Below are 24,964 nucleotides of genomic sequence, written 5' to 3'. Positions count from 1 at the left end.
TCCTGCAGGGTCCCCAGCCCCGTTCTCATCTCCCCTCTGTCCTCGGAGGCCCTGCCGCAGCTCTCTGCACACATCATCTCCAACCCCCACTCTGCTCCTCTGCAATGACAAGCTTTGTTTAGGAAAAGGCAACTTAAATGTGTCAGGCCCAGGAGGGAACATCCTGGTGAAGATGTTTGCTGCATTTTATCTGATTTCACCATGGTTTGTCTGTTTAAAACTGCTCAGTTTTGTTCCGAGGGAGCATAGAGAGAATGTGAGGAGGAAAGCTCTCCGTTCATTAGGAAAAATGCGGCCAGCTTTGGTGCCGAAGTGTGCAAGAGCGGGTGCTCACCTGTGCTGCTGTGCCAGGAGCTGGGCTTGGTCGGGGCGTGGGGACCAGGAGCGCTGGTGCCCAGATCTCCTCCCGCAGGAACCCCCGGTGCTACCGCTCCTGGCTCCTGGGTGGTTTTGGGCCGTGCAGATCCCACAGCTGTGCGCTGTCTGCTTGGTGGAGGAGCTCCTCCTCTTCTTCCCTGCATTCCCTGTCCCTTCGGGGAGCCCTCCCAGCGCCCCAGCCCTCCTCCTGCCCTTAACGGTGCCCAGGCAGTGGACACGGCACAGGCGCTGTGCCTGACGCCGGTGTTACTGCTGTGGTCCTGGCTGCCCCGGGTGCCTGTGCTGCCTGAGCAATCCTTGTCCATCCGTCCGTCTGTCTGTCCGGCCTCTCAGCCTGCTGCCCCGCGGGGGGAGCAGCCTGCCCCGAGCCTTGCACACCCTCGCTCTTGCCCGTGGCCACGGACGGGCTCCCTGCCGCCTGCCTGGTGCTTTGCCCCGCGCTGCTCTTCTCATTTATCGCCTTGCTGATGCCCGGTGCCCCTCCCTGCAGTGAGCTGTGGCTGCAGAGACAGATCGGTGATTTTTTCCCCAGAAGAATAATGCATCCGAAATTTGTTATCCTGCCCTTCCTCTGCGCTCGTTTTGGGCAAAACACCCGAATTCTTTAAATGCTGCTGTGGCCTGCAGAGCTGCAGACGCCTTCCCTGGCTCTCCAGGGGACTGTCCTGCTCCACGTCCCGCAGCAGAACGAGCTCTGGGTGCCTTCAGGCTTGCTAGTGTTTGCTGCAGCAGAGACCAAAGCCTCGCACGTCTCCTCTCTGGATGCATTTTCTACTTTTTAAAGAGTTGTTGCTGCCCTTGCTGAACCCATCGCATTCAGCAGTGTCCTCAGCCTCCAAGCGAGTTGGAGTTGGCATGCTCTGTTCTGCTTTGTCTTCTCCCTGGCTGATCCAGCAGAAGATTTCTGCTCTTCCCGGCAAACAATGGAGCTTGACTCTGGGAGTCAGAAGCTATTTAATCTTTTATCTTTGTTTGCCAGAGGAGTGTGAATTCCATGCTTTTAGCTCTTCAGACCTCTTGATCTCACGCTGGTTGAGAAATGTCTGAAATTAAGTCAGTTTACCCTAGTAGGGCTTAGCTGCCCTCAGAAGGCACGGAGTGCCTCGCGTGAGTCAGCTGGAAATCGCGGTTACACCGGGGGAAGTTACACGCTGAGGGAAAAGTGAACAAACAAACGAACAATTTTGCGATCTTTGTCTGACCTCCAACAGAAGAGAAGTTTACCAAGCACGGCTGCAGTCAGGGAAAAGACAAATGCCTCGTATTCGAGATGCAGAACCGCTGCGGTCCCTAGGGGCAGGGGGACGTGTGGGGCCGGGGGCTCCGCTCTCCTCCCAGCCCGGTGGCACCCCCGGCGTGGTGGCCTCAGGGGCTGCTGGTGGTGAGGTGGGGGTCCCCGTGCAGGGACCCGCTGTGGGCTTCGTGTCCGTCCTCGCAGCAGCGCTTGGGCCCTTGGGCCGACCTCTCCCCATGCGCTCCCACGCACCCGTTTCACATCCCCCCGCAGCTCCACCAGCCAGGGACCGGCCTTTTCTCCCATCTGTGCAGCGTCGGCTGCAGACAGGTCCCCGCAGAGCCGTGCGGGAGGCAGCTTTGCTGGATGCGTTGTAGAAGTTAAGGTCAGAGGAGCCCGCGGCGTGGGCAGCGGCTCTCCCGGGCTGGCCGTCAGGTTGCCGTGATGCCCTAGAGCCGGGAGCAGCTCCTGGCTCCGTTAGCAGGAGTCACCGCTGTGGGTGGCTGTGCTGATTGCCTCGCGCCACGGCGCAGCGCCAAGCCGGCGATGGCAGGGCACACAGGGCACACAGCCACCCCCCTCCCGAGGCGCTGCCCGGCCGCTCAGGTGGGACCTCGCCTGTGTGACGTGCTTTGCCTTGCAGGGGGACAGCAGGAGGCTGGAGGACGCCGGCTCATACCTGGCGCTGCCCTCCACGAGGAACCTGCCTGAGCCCAAGCTCCTCTTGGGGTCCTCGTTCCGTGTGGGCGGAGGCGCGTCCGGCTTAACCGTGTCGGCCCGGGACAGCTTCCAAATCTCCACGCTTGTCTGCTCCACGAAGCTGACGCAGAACGGTGAGTCCTGGCTGCGGGGCGGCTGCCTCGCCCTCAGGCATCGCTGGGTGGTGGTGTGGGGAACCAGCGCACGGTCCTGCTGCCGGCAGCTGTGGCTGAAAAACGCTTTCATGAGGAAGTTCTGCAGGAGTAACAGCACTGAGTGCCCCCGGTTATTACGCCGAGCATCTGAGCAAAGAGTGGCCAGTTTCCTGAGAGCTGTGCTCTGCCAGGCTGGTGGTGCCCGGGGCTGGCAGCGCGCAGGGATGGGGAGAGGCACCTGTCTGTGCCCCGTGCCCCGGCTGACGTCCCTGCGTGCCTGACTGTGTTTGTCCCTGCGCACTGACCGTGGCAGTCTCGGTAACGCCACGGGTCTCAGTGGCACAGTGCCTCTGTGGGGAGCTGGCCCAGGGAGGGGAGGCTGGCTGGGGAGACTGCCTGAGCTGAGCCATTTGTCCTTGGGGCCAGGGAACAGGACCGGGCCTGCTCTCCTTCCTAAATATATGGAATAAATACAGCTTGTACACAGCTCCCCGCAGGGGCTTGTTAGAAAGGGAGCTGCTGTTATCCCCTTTTTACGAGGGAGCCGGGTGGTGGAGTGGCTGAGTGATTTACGGCCAGGACAAGAGCAGTGCGTGAGCAGCAGCCCTGGGGAGCCCGGCTGGAGCTCGGGGCTGGGGCGCTGCACAGCCTCCCCAGCTTGGTGCTCGCTCCCATCACCAGCGGCGTCAGGGACCCTGTAGATAGCATGCCAAAAATGCAGGGAAAGCAGAAGTGTTGAGCACTGAATTACTGTTTTGCATGGCCAGTGCCTCTGGAGCAAAAGGCTGTCCCCAGGGCCACGCAGGCTGATGGGGTTTCGGGGTCCCAGGGGTCTCAGGGCTGGGACCTGGGGGCTCCCCGAGGCAGGAGCGGGCAGCCAGGGCCCTCGGCAGCCACGGCTCGCACCACGTTTGCCATGCTTGCTGCGTGGCACCGCTGCTGCAGGGCTCACATTGCTGTGCCCGGGCATTGCTCACTACCAGCTCTGTTTGCATACGTCTGGGTTGATAGCTCAGGGCTGGAACTCATAATGGTTCTCACTTTTTTCTCTTTTTTTTTTTTTTATTAAGGTTGTCTTTTGGCTTATCTGTCTCCTGAGCCCTCCTGAGCCCTCCTGAGTTAGCGGCAGATTAGTTTTCAAACGCAGGGGAATGAGAACAAACAGTAACAGGCTGCAAGTATTTACACGCGCTCTCCACCTTGGCGGAGCCTAGCCTGCCAGCAGCTATAGGTAGTTAGCAGTTTCTTGGCCCGTGTAAACCCCTGCAGATGGTAATTAATCTGCTCATGCCCCTGAGGGAACCGAGCTGCTGCCTCCAATTTGGGAGCTGGAACGAGTTGCTGAGTGCTGCTGTCAAACGCTCTGCGACCTTCTCTGGGCCCTTCTGAAATCATGATGGGAATTGGGACTCGGTGTTTTTCAAAGCCCTGTCTTAAGTTGCATAGCTGGGGCTTTTAGCCCTGGAGGTCCTTTGCTCAGTTCATTGCAAGTCAGCCAAGAGCGTGCGTGCCATCCAAACACAGATGCATCAGCATCTAGAAACAGGATTTTGCCTCGTACAAAATGTTTTGGGACGTGGCAAACAAAAAGGTGCAGGCAACCCTGAGTGAGCACTGGCAAACTGCTCCATGCGCGCCCCGGAAGTGAACAGGAGAGCCCAGCTGATAACGCAAGGCGTCTGCTCTGCTGAAGGGCTGATAAGGGCGCACCGTCTGAGTGCCCTCACGACGCCCACGTTGGAGGCATGCAGCACGTGGGTGTCCGCGGGAGCGCGCTCCCCGGGGCTGGTGGCTCTGTGCGGCGGTGCCGGGTGCTCCAGCTCCGGATGCATTGGCTGCGCACGTGCCTGCGTCTCTGCAGGAAGCACAGCAGCAGCCTGTTCCTCCCCGGGGGGACACAAACACGTGGAAATAACATTTTGATCTGGGCTGGGGTTAAAGCGCTGCACGGGAGCACTGGCAGCAGTTCTGTCAGGGCTTGGTCTGCAGGGAAGACACCGCAGGAATACCGATGCTTTCCTCCCAAACCATAGTGCCTCCTCTGCAAGGCCAGCTGCTTGTAATACTCAGCCCTGCTTTTGCTACGTTTTAATGATGCAGTTGGAGAAACCACGGCTCTGACGAGGGGCTGTCAACACTCGTGGAACTAGCTTTGCAGTGCAGGAGGCGCAGGACGTGGTGACTCATTGCCGCTGCACTAACAGGGCTTGGGACTGACGGTGTAGCGCAAGTGGGGCTTGGGGCCACTGGAGTTCAGCTCATTCTCTTCCTGCAGCACAAATGCAGCTTCTGTAGTAATCATCCTTTATTTAGCTGAATCTTATGGTACTGAAGTTGGGAAGCTTTCTGTGATGAGCAGCTGTTGTACGCAGGGTTGGTGACTGGTGCCGTGCTCTGCACGAGCGGGAGCTGCCCGGGGATGTGGACATCCCTCACCGGGTGCGGGGCCACTGGCAACGTGCTCCCGCCGGGGCGGTGCAGTGCTGTGGACCCCGCAGGCGCAGGACTGGGCTGCATGAAACTGAATCAATATTTTAAATATCCACAAGCAGCTGGTGTGAAGGCTCGTGCGTAGACGTGCCCTCACCCCCGCTGCGGATCATGGCCGCCTGCACGGCCCCCCCTTGCACAGAGGAGCCAGCAGTGGCATCACGCTTCCCCTTTCACCGTGGGATCTCCTCGCCTAGAAGCTGGCTGCTGTGCGGGGGCTGCGGGGCACTGGGGCAGAGTGGCACAGTGCCCCCACCTGCGGAAATGCAGTCAGCAGAGCCTGTGTGGGGTGGGTGCCCCCTGGGGGTCCTGGTCCCACACGGTCCGGCTACGCAGGTTAAGGGGGGGCAGTGTGGCCACCCATGAATGCCCCCCAGTCCCTCCCCATGGGGCTGGCGGGCTCGGGGGTGCGGGGAGGCTGCTCAGCCCCTGCCGCATCGCTGATATGGGTGGGCAGCAGTGTGGGTGCGGGCACCGTAACGTGGAGCCTGGGGGGCGAGCAAAGGTTGTGCTGACCCACGCCTTGTCCCCACGCAGTCAACCTGCTGGGGCTGCTGAAGTGGCGGTCAAAACCCAGCCTCCTGGCGGAGAACCTGCAGAAGCTGATGAACGTGGATGGAGGAGAAGTCATCAAGGTAGGAGGGGGGCTGCTGGTGCCTGTGCCTCCCCCGGCCCTGCCCCGCTCGCATCTCCCCTGCCGAGACCCCGGGTGTTTTCTGGCTTCTCGCCCCTCCGGGGGGCTGGGGGGTGCAGCAGCTGCTGGGGGTTGGCGGTGTCTATGCCGGGGGCTTCCTGGCATGGTGGGTGGCTGGAGGTGCTGGGCTCCCGGTCGGGACGGGTCAGGCTGGGGAACTGCAAAGGGCCGGACGCTCCAATGGAGAGCAGCTGTGAAGGGACCGCAGGCAGCTAGCTCTGTGCCGGACGGGTGCCGCCTCTGTCAGGGCTGGGATGATGCTGGGAGCGAGTGCTCAAGCCCTCACAGTCCTCTCCTCCCCCCAGTTCCTCCAGGACACTTTGGATGCCTTGTTCTCCATCATGATGGAGAACGCAGACACGGATGTCTACGACACGCTCGTCTTTGATGCCCTGGTAAGCAGAATCCTGCTTCCCTGCTGAGCTTTGAGCTCGCTGACCACCTCGTGCCCTCGGCACTCCATGTCTGTCTGCTGGTGGCCAGGGGCACGGCTGCCCTGTGCCAAGCCATGCGACCTCTCCCCAGGTTTTCATCGTGGGGCTCGTGGCCGACAGGAAGTTTCACCACTTCAACGCCGTCCTGGAGGCTTACATCCGCCAGCACTTCAGTGCCACGCTCGCCTACAAGTACGGTGGGCACCAGGAGGGATGGAGACAGGGAAGAGATGTGAGCCGGGAGGGGGCTCAGCCCTGGGTCCGTGCAGCAGGGAAGCCGCTGAGCCCTCCCCACGTCCCTGACCCGCAGGAAGCTGATCTCGGTGCTGACGCAGTACGTGGAGCAGGCGAGCCGCGGAGAGCCCTGCGAGCCGCTCATGCGCACCTTCAAGGCCTTGGAGTACATCTTCAAGTTCATCGTCCGCTCCAGGCACCTCTTCGCCCAGTGAGTACCGCGCAACGCTGGCTGCTGGAAATGGGTCTGGAGGGAGCGGGGAGGGGTCCCACGGGGTCTGTGCACTGTGGGAGCGATGTTGGTGCTGACCACTGGCCCTGGGGATGTGGCGCTGGTGCCTCCACCCACCTGGTGCTGGTGCGGCTGCTGGCTGGGATGTGACACCTGTGGGTGGCACCCCTGGCTCTGGGTGTGCTGGGGAGGTACTGCCACGTCGGCCAGTTCCCGGCCAGGCTCTCTGCACCACTGCATTTCCTCCTGCTGAGGTTTCCATCTATTTTCTGCTACATATGGTGCTTGATTCAGCTGCTGCTGGAGCCAGCAGCGCCGTCTGTGTCCGGGGCAGGAGTGCCTCCGCGCGGGGCTGCGGGGCGACGTGCTCTAACACGAACCGCGCTGCGCCTGGAAGCAGCCACGTCTCGCCGGGCTCACGCAGCGCTATGGCAGCCAGGCAGCGGGTCGGCATTAGCACGAAGCGTGCCTGTAGCTGGGTCTCTGTCAGGTTAACCACTGTGGGACCAGATCTTGCTTCCCCTCTGCCGCCTGAGCGTCGGTGTGCGGTGTGGGTGAGAGCAGCTCCGTGTCTGGGGCCAGCCGGCAGGGACCCCGCTCCCCCGCTGGTGCTGGCAGCTCTCCTCTGCCCCTGCAGCGCTCAGCGGGCCCCGGCTCCCACTGCTGCACGCGTCGGCTTCAGGGAACAGCGAGCTCTTCTTGTGTACTGTTAATCATAGTGCCATATAAAGTAAGGCCGGAAGGGACATGCAGAGGTTGTGCAGTAAACTCCTGCCCCAGGGCAGGATTGGCTCTGCCTAAGCCACTCCTGACAGATGGCTTTTGTCAATGCACTCTTAAAAGCCTGCCGTGATGCAGCCAGCAGGGCTCCCCAGGCAGCCCCTGCCCTGTGCAACCAGCACTGCACTGGGACTGGCAGCCCTGGCCCCCATCCTTATCCTCCTTGCCTGCTGGAGCTGCCCAGGGCCTTCTTGGCCACACTGGTTCTGGTGTGGCTGTGCCCCCGGTCCTGGTTGTGTGCCCCAGCACCACTGGTGGCTGCGGGTGCTCGGTCACCTCCTGACTCCTGCAGCGCTCTGCAGGGACCACACAGGCACACTGGTAATGAAGCAGAGGAGCTGAGCATCACAGGGTTTATACGAAGCACCCTCTCCCTCTGCAGTTGCTGGTGCATACGGCTCCTCAGGTCTCTTCATGAGCTGCTCAGTCACACTTCAGCCTGTCACTGTGCTTTTAAATCATTTAAACTGCAGCCTGTGTATTCACAGTACTGGGGGTGTCCCTCATGCTGCAGCAAAACCAAGCATGCCAGCAGCCTGCCCGAAGACCTGGAGGACACCCCCAGCCGCCCTGTCCTAACAGCTTGTCCCCTCTGCAAAGGCACAGCTCAGCTTGAGCGGCATAAGGGGCCGGGTGCCCCTTGGTGCTGCTGAGGGTAAGTCAAAGTCCTCCCACATGGGGACCTATGGGGTCGTCTAGGACCTGGTGTCCTTTTCCCCAGGTTCCTGTCCTCACCCACATGGAGCGTGGCGGGACAAACAAAACTCCCCAGCAGAAACTTGTGAAAATATGAGTAGGCAGAGTTATCAGGAAAAGCAGGTTACGTTCCTGTTTCATTCCCAGTACAAGACACCGAAAGCTGGGGCCGCCCCGGCAGCTGCTGGAGGTGACTGCCCCCGCGCAGGGCAGCCGGCCCCTGCCTGTTTCCTGGCGAGCCGAATGGAGTGGTGGCAAGCACAGCGGGTCTGCTTGGGTCACCCGAGGCCCTGAGCAACGCGCAGGGACACCTGGGTGCGCAGGGAGCCTTCTCCGTCTGCTGCAGGCAGCTGCTGTGTCTCACAGCAGCAAGGAGCTGAGGTCGGGTCCTGGCACCAAGATAGGCTCGCAGACCCCGTTTGTGCTTTCTCCTCACTGCCTCCCTTTGCTGTCTGCAAAGCCTTCGCTGTGCGGGCGTGCGGCAGCGCGCTGTGCCTGCCCGTGCGCGTTGCTGCCAGCCTGCCGGCCTCCGGCTTCACCGCTGCCACCCGCCTGCGGTCCCTGGGTCACACTCGTGGCCCCGCTGCTCGAGGGCCCTGGGGGCTCCCACATCCCACTGAGGCACCCACTGCTTCGCTGTAAGTGGAGGTAGAGGGCAAATTCCCCAGCTTACAAGGCTTCTGGTGAAGAAAAATTAATTATATGGAGCATTTGCAAACAGCCGTATGAGTTAGTTAGCATTAAAATAAAGACATCCCTGAAGACATTTAGTTTTTATTCACCCTTCCCTTATCTTAGTGATCTTAACAGTGGAATAACACAGACTCTTCAGATCTTCCAAATACTTTAAATGGTACTAAATTTTGTACACAGTCTATAATTTAAAGAAATTAGATTGTAATTATAATAAGTTACTGCAGTATGCTGTATCCATTTCATTATGTATGCCACAGACAGAATCGGGCGAGCAGCTCCAGTGCCTCCGATGAGAAACCAAAGCCGCCTCCTGCTGCTGCCGGGCTTGCTCATCAGCTCCGTGACCGCTGCATGGGGAAGGGGCTTGCCTCAGCCGAGCCCCCCTTCCCCAGGATGGGAGGTGCTGGGAGCGCCCAGCTCGGAGCTCGCTTCTCCGCCGGAGCAGCTGCAGCCACCCGCGCTGCCTCGCGCCCCCCTCTCTGCCCCATGCTGGGGATGGGCACGGCCGAGCCGCGCTCCCTGCCAGCCCCTCTGAGCGCGGGGGACATCTCCTGTCCCCTCCCTGCAGGAGGTCCGCAGGGTTTGGACATTGCAGCTTGGTCTCTGCTTCCTCCCTGCTAACTCCTCCCGGCTTTTTGCCTGGTGCTGGGTGTAAGCGAAGTTCTCTGGAAGCTGCAGATCCCAGGCTGGGCCGGTGCCCGAGGGACCTGCTCCTGCCTGGCGCTGGCTGATCCTTGCCCGCGTCCCCTCGTGCCCGCCGGCTGCGCGCGTCCTGACCCCGCTGCACCAGGGCTGCCCTTCCTGGGCGCCACGCTGACTCCTCCCAAGTAAACCACATTTGTCATGCAGTTTGTTTCGAACGCACGCTTGTTTCATCGCAGTCCATACTAATTTGCTTAGTGTGCTGGTGGCCAGATAATCTTCCAGCCTAGCTTAATTGGCAGTGCTCGGAAGGCCTCCCGTGGTGCGCCGTGAGCTCAGGTGTGCGTCAGGGTCGAGGTGCCGCAGGCGTTCAGGCAGGAGTGGTGCGGAGCCGCTTTAGGCCCAGTGCACCAGGCTGAAGGGCCGGGCTCCCCCTGCCAGGCTTCCCGCGAGGTCCTCCAGGCAGTAGGTCAGTGGTCAGTTAGGGACCGCATTGACACGCGTCTGCTGCAGCGATGCAAATCAGCAGTTGTCTCAGCCTAATCGCGATGCGTGCTCTGACTGCTTTATAGTGCTCCGGTTAAGTCATTAAGCACTTAAAAGTTCAGAAATCAATTGTTAATATAGTGTATCGCGTTCATGTATGCCCTCTCTGGTGTAAGGATACAGAATTTTGTAGGCAAGAGTTTGCAGTGGGGGGTGAGCTTGAAAATTTATGCCAGTTGTCTGTGGGCAGTGGCATTAAAAAAAGGGACTATGTGAAAAACCTGACAAATCTCTAATAAACGATGCTCGTTGCATGACATCGTTGCTGTGAGAGTAAAGCCTGTATGTGATTCTTCATTTCATTTTGCAATGAAATGCATTCTGCATTTCATTTTGCACATACAGCATACAGGCTTCTTTAATTTTCCTGGCCTCATGTTTGGTTTTGGGCCAAGCAAAGTACCGAGGCTGCAGAATTGGGCTTCTGAGAAACGGCAGAGTTACCGGAGAGTCTCATATTTAAGTGACTGTACATGCAGGGTGAGAGGGACGGAACTTCCTCGAGCTAATCTCAATTTTGCTTTCATTTCGGTGTTGACTGAGGGGTGTAAGCTGGCAGTTATTCAGCTAATGCTTTTTTTTTTTTTTTTTTTTAAGCAAAACTAAGATGCTTCAGTCAAATTCACAGGCTTATTTCTGCTGTTAAGCCTATGATATTTTGTACATTCCCTTGGGTTCATTTACCAGAAGGGGAAGATGAATTTGAAACCAGAACAATCCAATTGCAGTTTTATGAAACAAGGAAGCAAAATTTTTACAAAACCCAGATTTAACAAAGAAGCTGGTAAGCAGGAATTAAAGCTCTTATTCGTTCTGCCACTGCATGTGTGGTGCTAGCAGCAGTGGGTCAGCCGTGCAGCGGGTCGGGCAGGATGCGCCGCGGGCAGGTCCGTGCCCCCGCGCCAGTGTCCTCCCTGCGCGCCTGCACCGTTCACACTGCACGCCGATGGTCTGGGTGAAGTAGCTCAAACATGACCTGTTTGCCACAGTGAGTTGTTGTGGTGACTTTATTCTTGCAGTTTTGCATTTACCTAGCTGCTTTGTAACATTCCTGAAGGTTTTCCATTCACAAGGCCAGGATTTCCCGCATGCTTTAGTTTGTTCTGTGGCTGGTCGTGCAGTTCGTGTTCAGGCTGGAGGGCTCGGTAGGTTTCCAGCTGGGGCGGGAGAATACAAGCCTCCTTTGAGGCGACCTGGATAATACAAAGTAATGGAAAAGGCTGTTTTTATACATCTGTGTGTACATTATGTGAGAAAAATCTCAATAATTTTCTTCAGACAGGACCTTCTGTGAAGCCGTTTTATTCATGATTGCAATAGCGGGCGTCCTGCAAGCAGGAGCGCACAGTGAAAGTTTATCATAACCCTATATCCCCTATTACCCGACATCGGATTTCTCCCGTTTCCTCGTTGGCTGAGTACTACGGGTTCACAGCCTACTCGATGCACTTCTATACCATATATGTACATTTTTATCTGACAACCATTAATTTCTCCTTTTCCTTTTTTTTCCCCCTACTTCTCTCGTGACTAGAGGGCCCTTGATTTTTGTTTTTACTGATTTCATACTGCTCATCCTGTTTTTCTTAGCTATCCTCCTTATTTTGGGACAGTGGGACCTTCCCCTTACCTGCTTAAAACACTCCACGCTGCTATGCTGCGCGGTCACTTTTGAATGTAAGGTTAGTGGAATTTTCCACTGCAAAAACACCTTCTATTGCAAAAACACAACTCTGCTTCTCACGTTGTGTGTGTGTGTGTGTAGGTATATATATGTATATGTACATATATGTATATAAATCCCTATGTGTACACATGTGGGTATGTACGAGCGGTGCATATACGCCCCGCAGAGGAGCAGATAGCAGTCTTTACTTCTGGCTGCTTCTGGGTCCCACCAACAGCCGGGGCAGCGCTGGGACCGAGCTGGCCGCCGTGCCCGGCTGTGTGGAGCGGTCCTCCAGGAGTGGCACGGGGTAACGCTGGCTGTTTCAGGCTCTACGAGGGGAAGGAGACGGCCGAGTTCCAGCGCTCGCTGCAGCGGCTCTTCCAGACCCTGAACCAGCTGATGAAGTCCCCGCTGGAAGGGCCCACGCTGCTCTCCCAGGTATGTGGGTGGGTGGGCTCCAGCTCTGGTCCTGGCGTGGGGTGCGAGGTGGGACAGGTGGATGGACGGGCAGACAGATGGACGGGCAGGCAGATGGACGGGCAGACAGATGGACGGGCAGACAGATGGACGGGCAGGCAGATGGACGGACAGGTGGTGGCCCAGCCGGGCACTGGCTGTCCCCACGTGGTGCCGCAGCCGGGGTGAGCTGGGACGGTGCCGCCTGTGTCACGGCGCGGTCCTGCGCCTCCGTTTGCCTGCAGCGTGTTACCAGAGGGCAGGTGCTGAGCAGAAATCGCGGCGATGTTGTTTGCGCTCCGTGAGGTTAATGAGAAGGGAGGCAGGCGCAGAGAAATGGGGATGGGACGGGGCCGTGCTCTCGGCCACCCAGCTGGGGGGACCCAGGCCCCCGCTGTGGCAGCCCCCAGCCTGCCAGCTTCTCCCTTCTTTTCACAAGGGACTTCTGTTTCTGTGTTGCATTGTTGGCATTCTTAGATAAGGCCTTATAATTGAATCTAATTAAAAAAAAAAAAAGTAGTTTGAAGATCAATAATGACCGTGATCATCACGAAGAAGGGGGCTGTCCCTCCTCATCCCCTTGTCCCCTCAGAACACTGATCATGGTTCCGATTTCCATCTCAGTACCGTTGCTCTAGAAACTCTCTGCTATGGTAACCTGACTGTGATTTTACCAGACTGCTGCAGACTCACCTGTGTGATTTCTGCATCTCTCAGCACCTCGATTCAGGCCTGAGGGAAACAATTTTTGCAAACACGTCCAGAGTGGAGGTGCCACTGTCCAGGTGCAGAGGAGAACAGCCTGCCTGTGCCTCACCAGACCAAGCATCCCTGTGCTAAGATCAGGAATAGCAGTGATGATAACGGCATGAAGCCAGCCATGAGGCACCGCCGGGCAGCAGGACCCACGGAGGCAGGCAGCGGTCAAGAGTGGCTGCAGCCAGAGTCAGGGAGCAAGCGGCCCTGGGCTCTCACCAGGGAGACGGCGAGAGGCTGAGGCCTGCAGGGACACAGATTCCCAACGCTGAGGCTGCCGTGACTGCAGACTCCCCAGCATGTTGTCACCCACGGGAGTCCGGGTGAATCCGTTCCACCAGGCAGGCGGGGGTACCGGCCTCAGCAAGACAACTTTTTTCTATTGCAGCACTAATACGGTTCTTTGGGTGTGCCTGGGGCCTTGTGGATGTATGTAATGACCTACATGCATTAGAAAGCAGACTGAAAAATGGTATCTCATCAGGCACCATCACACTGCTGTGGCTTCAGGGCAGGATCCTTTAATTCAGGGGGAAGGGCTTGTTGGGCGCTGCCCCCACCCAGAGTGACCTGTGAGATGTTGGGATGAGGTTCAGAAATTTGCTCATTCTGCTTCTGCTGGGTTTGCAGAATTAGTCTCTGCTTTCTTCTGGTGACGGCTGCACTCTGCAGTAGGATCTCAGCTGCTGAGTGGGAGCGTTTCCCTTGAAAGGAGCTGTTATGGTCGCTGCTACTTTGTTAGAGGGACCAGGAGAGATTCAGGCTCCTCCAGCAGATCTGCAATGTTTTCTCTAAGGGAAATGTCCCCCTCAGAAGCACCCAGTTCCTGTATGGGTCTGCTGGAGCAGCCGGAGGTGCGAGTCCCCTGGCTCAGAGCTCCTGTCCCCCCTCACTGGCATGGTGACGGCTCCTGGGTGGCGTGAGCGCACTGCCGCGGCGCTGCTGGCACTGCGGAGCTTCACGTCGGCCTCCCCAGGGTCGCTGTTGGCACCCAACTTAAAAGTTCTCGGTTTTGAGATGCGACTTGGATTCGGTGCTAGAGGCGTGGCCGTGCCCTTGGCCGCATCGCGGTGTGCTCGCACCAGCTGTGCTGTGTCAGCCCCGTTTGTCCTCCCGTGCCCGCTGCTGGCTGTGCGGGGGCCTGCAAGCGCCACCAGTAACGGGGGTTCTCCCAGGTCAGACAAAGCGTTTCACTGCGTGCTGGAGTGCCCAGGTGAAATTATTCAGTCTGGAGAGCAAATGGGAAAATGGCTTTGAAAGCGAGAAACACCTTAACTTTAAATGCCCGGTGATGGGTGCGAGCTGACGAGCACGCTGGCGGATGAGAACAGATAGTGCTATGGCAACGTCAGCTCACTGCTAGCACCGATCACTGAAAGCTGGAATTATTAGGAAAGGAATCAGGAAGAAAATATCCTTTGCCATGGTAAAAATCCCTGTGTGAGTCTGCCTGGCACCCACGTCTCAGAGCGTGCAGCCAGGCTGGAGCACCCTCAGCGAAGGGCGCTGGGTGCGTGGGGCAGCTTCCATCCGACATCTCCGGGGCAGAGCAGAGCAGAGCAGAGCAGAGCTCGTCGTCCCGGGAAGGAGAGACGTGGGGAGCCAGGACGGGGGCAGGCCTGCACCTACCCCGGAGAAGGGGCTGCATGGGGCTGTTCGAGGTCTCCCGTGACCCAGGAAGGAGGGAGCATCTCGTGAAGCAGACAAAAGGCAGTGCCTGCCATCCTGTGCCATGTGATAAAGCCGTGGAGCTCCTTGTGGCGGTCTGTGCCTGCTCCTCAGAGCAGGCTGCTGATGCTAGAAGTCTGCGCAAGTCTGGGAACAGCAGCACTGATCTGCAGAAGAAAAAATCCATCCAAGATCATTTAAACATAAAGACATTCCTGACTCAAGAGGCCCTGACCGGGGGGCACTGCTCTGGTTTTGGCCAGCAAGGTCCCATCCCCTGACCCCGAGCCCTGCCCAGCCTCGTGTTGGGAGGCTGCAGGCGCCTCCACCCAGCCTGGCCATTGCCCCATGCCCTGAATCTGGAGCCCAGCTGCAGGGTCTTGCTGCCCAGCCCTGGTGGTGCGTCCTTGATGTGCTCAGCAGCTGCTCGAAGGAGAGAACTTTTTGTTTTTTATTTTTATCGTCCTCTACGTGGGCTCTGCAGCCTCTTGACAGACCCTGTGTCTCCGGCTGCAGGAGCAGCCCCCAGCCCGCAGCCCCAGGTGATACCCGCAGGATCTGCCGGTGGCTGACGTAAGCGTCGCAGCTTCATCCAGCTCTGCCTACTCTTGTCGTTAAAGCTGCAATTATCTGATCAGCCCAAGGCAGGGCTGATAATAGCTTGTTAGCTGCAACACTCCTTCAAAGGCCACCTCTTTTGTGGAGAAAGCCAGTCTTTTGTTGGACTACTTCAGGCGGCGAGGTTTTGTACTATTTTGACAGCTCTGCGCCGAGGAAAGGAGACTGGGTCTCCTTTAGCTGCTGCTGAGCGCTGGGCAGGACAGGGTCCAGGGACAAACCTGCACGCAGCCCTTGGCCAGAGAGCAGCCGGACACCTCCAGCACCCCCAGTAAATGCTGGCACCTGGCGGCTGCCCCCAGTGTGGGAGGAGGCGGGGGGCTGCCTGCGCCCTGGGAGCCCTGCCTGGCTCCAGCAGGCTGTGGGGGCTGCCGCCTGCCGCAGCCAGAGGGGTCCCAGAGAGGAGCCTTACCTGGCCCCTGCCTGCTCCTGGGGCCCTGCTTTCCTCTGCCCCTAAACGAGCTGAGGTTTTGGGGTGGGACGGAGCCACAGGCTGCCAGCACCTGGGGCTCCCAGCAGCTGCCCGGGCACCGGCAGGAGCCGCGGCGCGTCCCGCGGGTGGCATCTGCTGCGGGGCCTGCACCAAGCCAGCGCCTGCGGAGAGCTCGCACTGGGAGCGCCGCGGGCAGGTCCCCTGTGCTGGACGTGCCCTTGCCCTCGCCCTCGGGGATGCCTTGGGGACAGCGGCTCGAGGGGTCGAGCACGGGAGCAGACGTGCAGCAAGCGGTGCCGTCCCGCGCTGGGAGGGGGATCGGGCGCAGCTGGTGCGCAGGGGGCAGGCTGGTGCCCTCCTCGGCCCTCGGCAGTGGAAGAAACGCTGCTCACTTCTGCACGACCAGGGGGCTCACCTCAGCAGCTAAAATAAAAGCCAGGACCAATTTCTGGAAGAAAGCCATACTGAGACATGGATGCTGATTCTTAGGGGGTCTTGTAATGCTGGGAAAAAAAAGGAATGGGAGAAATTCTGATGTTATCTCGTATCGTAGAAGGTAAGACGACCTTGCTAGCTGAAGACAGGATAGGCTGGTCATGGATCCTGGCTCTGTCATGGAGAGGGTGTAATCAATACAGCATTAAAGGATGGCAGAAAAATTAATGTTAATCAGTCCAGCTTTACTTAAACATGGAGTTTAATAAAAAAAATCAAATTTAGCTGATACTTTTTCTGAAGTTGTGAATGTGACTGAATAAGATAACTGACATAATATGCGAGACTAACAACTGACTTTGTAAAATATTCTTATTTAAAATTAACATCGTATAAATGTATTAAAATAACTACTTTTTAATCTTTTTTATATATCTTCTCAGCACAAAAGAAAAAAAAGTCATTACAAATGGAGAGGCATCCTGCTGGGATGGGCATTTCCTTGGGGTCCCAGGGAATTTGGCTCTTGTCTCTGAAGCCTCTGTTTGCAGGACAGACGGGGTGCCGGCGGCGTTCCCGTGTCACAGATGGGATGGGAGCGGGGCTGGGGGGCACCGGGAGCCCCAGCAGTGCCCAGCTGACGGCAAGGCCTCTCTGGGGCCTGGGTAGAGGAGCAAAGGACGGTCCGTGGATGTGTGCACCAAGAGGCATTAAACAAATGTCTGGAGGGGAGCAGGAGGTGAACAAGGGTGCTGGTGGATCGTGTGTCCAGCTTTTCTGCCCTCATCTGCAACAGGGGATGTCCCGACGGGGACAGTGGGTGCCAGGAAGGTGCCAGAGCCGAGCGCAGCGTCTGGTGCTGCTGCAGCGAGCTCCTGGGCAGCCCCAGCAGGGACACCCCGAGTCAGCACTTCTGTGCTCCTGGGGGTTTTGGTGATGTTGTCCAAGCACTTTGATGTGAATTTGCAATAGCCGCAGATCTCTCAAATTTGCTGTAAGAGGTCAACCCTGCGTGGAGCTTCAGGAACTGAACCTCTCAAAACAGAGTTGTTAAAGACACAAAACTGACGGATCCCCCTTGGGCACCCCTTAGGCTTGAGGGTCCCAGCTCTGGTGCCAGCGTAGTTTGAAGACCAGGGAGGCCTGCAGGACCAGGCACCCCAGCAGAGCTAGAGAGGAGCAGAACTCAGCAAGTTGTTTATGCTATTTAATCACGTTGCAAACATAACAAAGTAGATTTTAATGCAGACTGATTTGTGGCCCACGTGCTTGCTGTTCTAAAAAATCTAGCCATATGCCCCTGGCCCTTGGAGTCCCATGGGAGTACAGGGCAGGGTGGGCTCCCGGCAGCCCCCTGCCCCTCCGGCAGCCCCCCTGTGGCTGCAGTGGCCGTGAGCAGTGCTGGGGGGCTCCGCAGGCAGCCCCAGCCAGGGACTGTGTGCCTGGTGCGGCTGGATTTTCTATAGCTCCACAGTAGAGGCTGGAAACAATTGTTGTTTACAAGACACACGTGTTATCACTGCGATTTCGGGAGCTTTGCTCGGTGTGGGTGGCGTAGCAGGAGAGAACTGTTGCCAGCGGGACTTCCCTTCCCGAGGGGGATGGCTGTGGAGGGCTGGCACCAGTGGCCGGGGACTGGGGTGAGTGGGAGAGGTGCTCAGCCCATACTGAGTTGGGGAGGGACGGGGGTCACTGCCCTGCCTGCGTGCTGTCTGTCTGTCCGTCCCTTGTCCTGCCCCACGGGCACGCCGTGGCAGTCAGCACTCGTCTCTCTGCAGGGAGCAGCCCTGAAGTATTTGCCTTCCATCCTGGAGGACGTGTTTGGGATCTTTGACTCCTCCATGCTGGGGTAGGTGTCCCCAGCCCTCCGCCTCCACTCCTGCCCCACAGGGTGCCCCTGAGCAGCCCCCAGGACGTGGCGGGGGGCAGTGCCTCCTTAACCCCTACCCCGTGCAAATGCAGGGGAGCGTTTGCTCACTTTTTGTGGGACTCACTTGGCACCTGGCTCCCCCACTGTGGTTGTCTTCTCCTAAAGGAAGGGGGCTGTGGATGCTTGGGGCTGCAGACTCCCCCTGTTCCTGCAAGCCTGGTGTTCTGATGCTCGTTAAACCCTCTTGTCTGGACTGCAGGATCTTGCTGCGGGACTTCATCGGAAACCTGCTCCCCCAGCGCCTGCTGAAGCAGAAGCTGCAGTCCCTGACCAACATCATCAACAGCAAGGTCTTCCAGTCCTACGGTGAGAGCAGCACACGGTGCTCGCAGTGTGGCCTGGCCCAGTGCTGCCAGGGGTGATCAGACGGGGCCATGTCCCTGCCACAGGCGCCCCCCCCCCCCCCCTTGCCCCGATATTTTGGCAGCATGGGTGCTGGGGTGCGCACACCGCCAGCCCCGCGCCCCCTCCTTCCCACAGAGTGCCGGGAGGTGCTGCTGCGCACCGCGGTGCCCATCCTCCAGGAGCTGATCGAGAAGGGAGAGGAGGAAGACGCCTGCATCGAGCTGCTCAGCAACATCCTGGAGGTGCTGTACAAGGCCCAGAAGGTAAAGCCTGGCTTCTCTGCTGGTCCCTATTCCCCTTCCAGGATTCACCTTGGAAATCACCTGATAGAACACATCGGAGTAGGGCTAAGCACAAAGTGCTGCCCATGGCTTGGTTGGACGGATCATGGCCCATCCTAAGTGGAATAGGGTTGCTGTGGCCCACCAGTCATGGCAGGAACCTGCCCGAGCTGATGCTAAAACCCATCGATGGGCAGCCTTAGTTGGCCTACGGCTGCCTTGAACCCCGTGTGAGTGTGTTCCCCCTGCCTGCAGGGCAGTGCCGGCACTCTGCCCAAAGCCCCACAGAAGAGCAGCGTCTCTTTTCTGGCCAGCAGACAATGCCGCGCTGTTCTGAAAATTTGTGAGAAGGAACGGTGACACCGACATCCCTGGGATGGCCCCTGGTGGGAAGGTGCTGTCCTTGCTGGGCTTCACACTGACGCCAGGGCGCTGTCTTGCAGAGAGCGGAGGAGCAGCAGGCGCGGGGCAGCGCGGGTGAGGAGCGGCACAGGGACCGCGGCGACTCGGAGCTGGTGAGTGCCTCTCCTGGGGGCCAGGCTTGTCCGCCTCCCACGGCAGCCACAGACCCGGTGCTGGTGCCTGGGGTCAGAGCGTGGGGCTGGGGTGCTGTGGGGATGGAGACGCCTCCCCGGCGCCATGGGGAAATGGGGCTGGGTGACTCCGGGCTGTGCTGCGAGCCCTCGCTGGCCGCATCCGGCCGTGAGGTGCAGGACGTTTGTGCCTGACCTTCACGTGGGCACCCTGCTTCCCCGGAGCTTGGGTCTGCACTGGTGGGGGTTGGCCACCGCCTTGCTCGGCGGAGGAACAAGCGAGGCCCGTGGCTGTGCAGAGGTGTGGGCCACGCACGTGGGCTCCAGGGCTGGGTCAGGCAGTCGTGGGGCTCCACCAGCTCCCCGCGCAGCCCCACATGGCCCTGCTGGACTCGCTGTCCCCAGAGTGCAGCAGCATGTGGTGCTGCTGGGGTCATGCAGGCTTAGCTGAGCTGCTGGAGGTTTGGATCCAAGGAGGAGGGAGCTCAGGAAGGATAGGACATGAGCTTACAACGCTAGAAGCAGCGTGCAAACGATAGCGCCCAGCTGGTGATTGCTGACAGCTGCCTGGCAGGGCCACTCATGGTCACGGCTCCCTTTGTGGGCTCCTGCCCCGTCCCTGCGGGTGTTTGGGCTGTGTAATCCCTTTCTGGAGGATTCAGAGCAGCCAGAGCTGGATGTCCCTACAGCTGGTATTGCAAGCATGGTGCCCAGGGCAGGCTGCGGGGGCCGCAGCAAGCAGAGCCCGCACTAGTGCTCGCCCTGAGGATGTCTCTGCCGTCACTCCCGCTGGTGCCTTCCAGGCTGGTCGCTTGGGGCCGCTTGCTGTCTGCACCCAGCGCCTGCATTTTCCCTCTCAGTCCTTCCTGGGCATCTCTGCTGAGCACCTAACCCAGCCCTAGAGCGGCAAAGTTCTGCGCAGGGCCAGGAGCAGACTCCTGGGATGGCACGAGCGAGGACAAGCTCTGTGGTGGGTAACGGGCCAGGTTCTCACCTTCCCAGAGCCTGCGCGGTGCCCCCCTGCTGCACGGGTGGAAGGCACGGACACACACACACGTGCCGAGGCACAGCGAGAGCTGCGCGGGGGGGCTGGGTGGCACCACTGCCTCCTGCCTCAGAGCCGGCTTTGTTCAGTCCTGTCGCAGGCGGTAACCAAACGGCTTCTGGCTCCGCGTGTTGAGCTTTTCCTGCCTATGAAAACCAGCAGAACTCTTTATAACTTAGAGGTGTGAGCTGGTGAATGCACGGACATCTGGCTGGCGCTGTAACTCATTTTCCAGGTGCACAGCAGTCCCGTGCCAGCTCTCACACGGCAGGGGCATGTCAGTGCCACTGCTGACGCGCAGTGCTCTCTCTGCAGCGGTGCTCTGTCCCATGGCCTGTTTTCCACCAGGTTTTCTTTAGTTCTTACCTCTGATTTCCCTCAGCCAGGCACTGCAGGCAAGACGTTCCTCTGAGCTGTGTAATCCAGACCCTTGTTGCAGCTCGGTGCCCTGCTGCCCTGGCAGCTCTGTAGCGTTCGCCATGGGACCACAGTGCCTGCGTGTTCCCCAGGGCTGCTCCAGTGCTCTCACACAGCCCTGAGGGCAGAGTCCCCCCACGCCTCTGTCAGCATCTGCCGTGGGACTGGTGGTGCTGAGAGTGTGCCCTGGGCTCTGCCGAGCTGAACCCACCATCCGCAGCCGCTGCTGGCCGCGCTTACACCGAGGCATTCCCTGCTCGCACACAGCCACCTGCTGACAGCTCTCCTTGACAGCGGCTCTGGTACAGGATAGCCGAGCTTTAGGCTCCTGCAGATTTTCTCCCGTATGGACCTCTGAATGCTGGAGGCAGGCCCCCCCAGAGTGCAGCTCAGCTGCAGCACCAGGCTGAGGCACCTGCTGTGCAGACGTGCCCGTGCCTCGGTAGCTGTGCCCCGTCCCTCTGACACGCGCCTTCCAGCACCGCCCCTCTGGACAAGCCCCCATCCGAGCGGGTGCGGTCCCCGGCAGCGGTGGGTGCAGGTTGTTCCTGCAGCACCTTGGCACAGCACAGACCTGTGCTGCAGCTCGGCAGGACGCTCCCTCCGCCTGCTGTTCTGCCTCTGTGTTTGGCAGCAGGACCCATTGTGCTGGAGTGCGACGGCATTTTGCTGGCTTTATGGAAGTTCATTGCAATTTGTCCCAGATATCAGTAACCAGGAATTATTACTGCCGTGCATAGTTCGCTGGATAAAGAGGTTAGGGACAGAGGCTGGCAGACAAAGGAAGTGGTTTAGGTCGGAGGTGAAGGTGGAAGCTGCGGCAGGCTGCGGACTGTGGTCCTGACACAGCCGGAGCGAGCCCTGGGCTGGGCGGAGGCGAGGGGCCCGTGGCTGCCCGCGGGCTGTGCCCTGCGTGGGGACGGGCGCCCTTCCTGGCACAGGCTGCGGCTGGGGAGGTGCTAAAAGACGTTTGCATGCTGAGGATGCCAAATGCTCCCTGAGGGGTTGCTGAAGGGACGGGGGCTCCCCCTTTGTGCATGGGATCTGCTGCACAAAGGGGGCGTTGGATTTCTGCACTCTGGGGTCTCGGCGCACAGCACCTTGGTGGAGCAGAGGGGATTTGTGGCTGCTGAGCAGAGCAGCACGGGAGGAGAGGGCAAAGCCATCTGACACAGGAGAGGAGATGGCTCCTGTGCTGGAGAGCAGCCGTTTGAAGCCTTGGCTGAAGGTGCCTTGGGTTCTGCCTTTCCCCAGCTGGTCTGTGCTCCGCTGTTGCTTTCTGGGAGGCTCAGACCTCAGAGCTGTTGGCACGGAGGCTGGCTCAGACGTGTGCTGCCATGCCCTGGGTGGGTGAGGTGGCTGCGTCGGCTCAGCTGGGGAGGAGTACCAGGCCACGTTGTGCTCCACAGCGGGGCTCGGGGTCTCTACACATGTAAGCTGGCAGTCCTGGTGCCGGCCCCCACGGGAGGTGGTTGCTCAAGCTGTAGGTGCTGTGCTGGCATCGACAAGACTTTTATTTCGGAGGTGTTAGGGCTTGTCCAGTGCTCTCTGAGCTGCAGAGGTGCCTCCTTTCCTGGAGGGGGAAATTGCTCTGGGTCTTGTGAAAAGGGAGGGATGCCTGGGTGTCCCTTACATCTCCCTCTGGCAGAGAGAGCCACCTTTGCCCTGCTCAGACTGTCGCTGCTGGTGTCACCATCCGTCCCCGGCTGTCTCCTCGCAGGACACTCTTTTTTACACATCCTGGCCTGGCTCCCAAGAGCTGGAGCTGCTCTGGCATCACCACAGAGCCCTGCTGAGACAACCTGGGGAGGCTTCTTCCTTGTGCCTGGCTGGAGAGAAACTTGGTTTTTAACCCTGCAAAGCTTCTGCAGGAATCCTGGAGATGGCGGAGCTGGAGGGTTAACAGCTTTCCAGCTGCTCTGAGTTCTTTGTGTTAGCAGGGAATGTTTCTTCTATTATGGACAAATGAAGAGGGAGGCTGGAGCCTCCTCCTAGTACCGTCTGTACTAGCACAGCTGGCGTCTTATGTGGGGAGCGGCGTTGCGCAGCCTCTGCTCAGGGCGGCGTTACTGTTGGCCAGGAAGATGCGGTGAAGCAGCAACCTGCACCTGGGCTGCAGGGGAGGGCAGGCGGGGGGGGCTGGGGCTGCTCCAGCGGGAGCAGGAGCTCCAGGGTGCAGCTTCTCCTCCACAAGCACCGATTGCCTGTGGCTGCCAGGGGCTGGAGCACTGCGTGGGGCACTAAGGGGGTGCTGAGGAAACCCGTGCCCGCAGGCCCCGCTCCCACAGCCACTGCCAGCGATAACGAGGAGCATTCTGCAGGAACGAGGAGCATTCTGCAGCCTCCTTGCTCGCTGTTTTCATGAGCTGCAGCCGGTGATGCCAACCCCCGGGAGGCCGAGCCCTTCCCAGCCCAGCTCGGGGGCTCGGTGCTGCTTGGGGAGATGCCCACCAGCGGTGTGCATCGCTGCCCCCCCCCGGCAGCACCCGCCGTGGCCGTGACCCCTCTTGCCTTTCAGGTGAAGGTGAAGAAGCATGTCCAGCTGGTCCTGGAGCGGCTGCTGCACACCGTCAACCGGAGGGTGATCGTCCTGGAGCGGGAGAACAGCTTTAGGGTGAGTACCACCGCTCTGCCGGGCAGCAGCACCGCGCCGCTTCCCCTGCCGGCTCCGGGGATGGAGGAGCGCCGGGCTGCGCTGACGTGGGCACGTGGGAACAGGCGGCAAGTGGTGCTCTTCAGCTGGTGCTGCGGTCTCTGGCAGCAGCTGGCCGGGGATGGATTTATGGGTATTTAACACCGCAGGAGGCACGAGAAAGCCCAAAATGGGAGGGAAGAAACGTGCCAGAAGCGGGTTCTGGAGTGGAGGGTGTGCTGGGAGGAGCAGGCCGGATGTTTGTGATGCAGAAAGAACATTTTGGAAGCCGATGAAGGGGTTTGGGCAGTATTCTCTGGAAAACAAGTGACAGACCCAGTGACCCTTCACAATTTTACATGCCGGGAGCACATGGGAGGAACGTGCTGGGACACCCACCTTGTGCTGAAGGGTTGGCAGGTCACAGAGCCGCTTGGCTGAGGCTTCCTGCAGAGCAGCTGCACTGGTTGCAATGATTTAGTCATGAAGGAGAGAAGCACAGCTCTGGTCTGTGTGGGCTTACACGTGCCCTAGAGAAGCATGAAGGCAAACCCAGCATGCTTGACCAGGCTGTGAGGAGCAGGCCAGGCCCACAGCTCTGGGTAGCGAGGGGGTGAGCAGCTGGGTCTGGCTGCGTTTTGGGGGTGGAGCAGTGGAGAAGTGCTATACCGTGCCGTGCCGCGCTGTGCCATGCCGCGCCATGCTGTGCTGTGCTGCACTATGTCACACCGTGCTGCACCATGCCACACCGCGCCGTGCTGTACCATGTCCCACTGTGCTGCACCGTCACACCATGCTGTGCCGTCACACTGTGCTGTCCCACCGCACACCGTGCTGTGCCATGCCACACCATGCTGCGCTGTACCAGGTCACACCGTGCTGCACCGTCACACCGTGCTGCACCGTCACACCGTGCTGTACCATGTCACACTGTGCTGTACCATGTCACACTGTGCTGTACCACATCACAATGTGCTGTGCCATGCCACACCATGCTGCGCTGTACCAGGTCACACTGTGCTGCACAACCTCACAACGTGCTGCACCGTCACACCATGCTGTACCATGTCACACTGTGCTGTACCACATCACAACGTGCTGTGCTGTGCACCATGCCTGGGGAGGTGTGAGCACCCTGAGTTGCAGCTCAGCCCTTTGCTTAAGGAATCGTGCTGGGATACGCCTGCAGCTCTGCCATCCCATCCTTGGCTCTCATTCATGAAGACCTAATGCAAGCGAGGTGATATGGCCAGCAGGCAGGACAGGAGCTTTTTTCTTGCTGGCTCTGCCCCTGCTGCCCCGTTGGTGGGTCTGCCCAGTCCCAGGGCTGTTCCCTGACAGCAGCTCTGCTGTCCCCAAATGGCTCCACTTGACAAGGTGCTGCCCCAGATATGCGCCCGGCTGCAAGCAGTCTGTGGACAGGTCAGGCTGCCGGGCCAGGCTGCGCCACCAGGGCTGTGCCAGCCGCGCAGAGCCAGCTCCTGCTGCTTGCGATTCAGGCAGGAGATGCTTACAGGGCTGGGTTTGGTATCATTTTGCGTTTAGCCTTTGTTCTCAGGCTGCATGATTCAGTGCTAGAGGAAGCAAGAGCAAAAAAAAAGAGCTATTTGAAGCTACCTACCAGGGTTGTGACAGAGATAATGAGGAACGCCGGGTGTTGAAGCATGGCCTGATGTTCAAGGCGAAGAGAAGGAGAGGAAGCCTTTGGCTGATCCTCACTTTCACTGCTTGCTCCTCTTCCCACGTGCTGGCCCTGCTGATCTCCAGAAATGCTGTCTAGCAGCTTTCCCACTTTAGTTTATCATTTTCATACTGTTGCTGCAGTCTTGGGCCTCA

The 24,964-nt window shown here is 59.1% G+C and overlaps 1 protein-coding gene across 1 annotated transcript in view; it reads left to right on the top strand.

The window, feature by feature from the left end:
- LOC106043193 (dedicator of cytokinesis protein 2-like) overlaps positions 1-24,964 on the top strand; it is a 69,392-nt gene that overhangs the window by 10,187 nt on the left and 34,241 nt on the right. The window contains exons 18-28 of the mRNA XM_066996921.1: positions 2,256-2,445; positions 5,494-5,591; positions 5,956-6,045; positions 6,176-6,276; positions 6,395-6,529; positions 11,906-12,017; positions 17,724-17,794; positions 18,075-18,181; positions 18,356-18,483; positions 18,945-19,016; positions 23,015-23,110. Coding sequence (XP_066853022.1) covers positions 2,256-2,445; positions 5,494-5,591; positions 5,956-6,045; positions 6,176-6,276; positions 6,395-6,529; positions 11,906-12,017; positions 17,724-17,794; positions 18,075-18,181; positions 18,356-18,483; positions 18,945-19,016; positions 23,015-23,110 — 1,200 coding nt within the window. The remainder of the gene's footprint in view (positions 1-2,255; positions 2,446-5,493; positions 5,592-5,955; positions 6,046-6,175; positions 6,277-6,394; positions 6,530-11,905; positions 12,018-17,723; positions 17,795-18,074; positions 18,182-18,355; positions 18,484-18,944; positions 19,017-23,014; positions 23,111-24,964) is intronic.

Source organism: Anser cygnoides, chromosome 4 (genome assembly GCF_040182565.1).
Source record: "Anser cygnoides isolate HZ-2024a breed goose chromosome 4, Taihu_goose_T2T_genome, whole genome shotgun sequence".
Lineage (NCBI taxonomy): Eukaryota > Metazoa > Chordata > Aves > Anseriformes > Anatidae > Anser > Anser cygnoides.
Note: the sequence above shows the minus strand (reverse complement) of the source record. Positions and strands in the feature narration are given on the sequence as shown.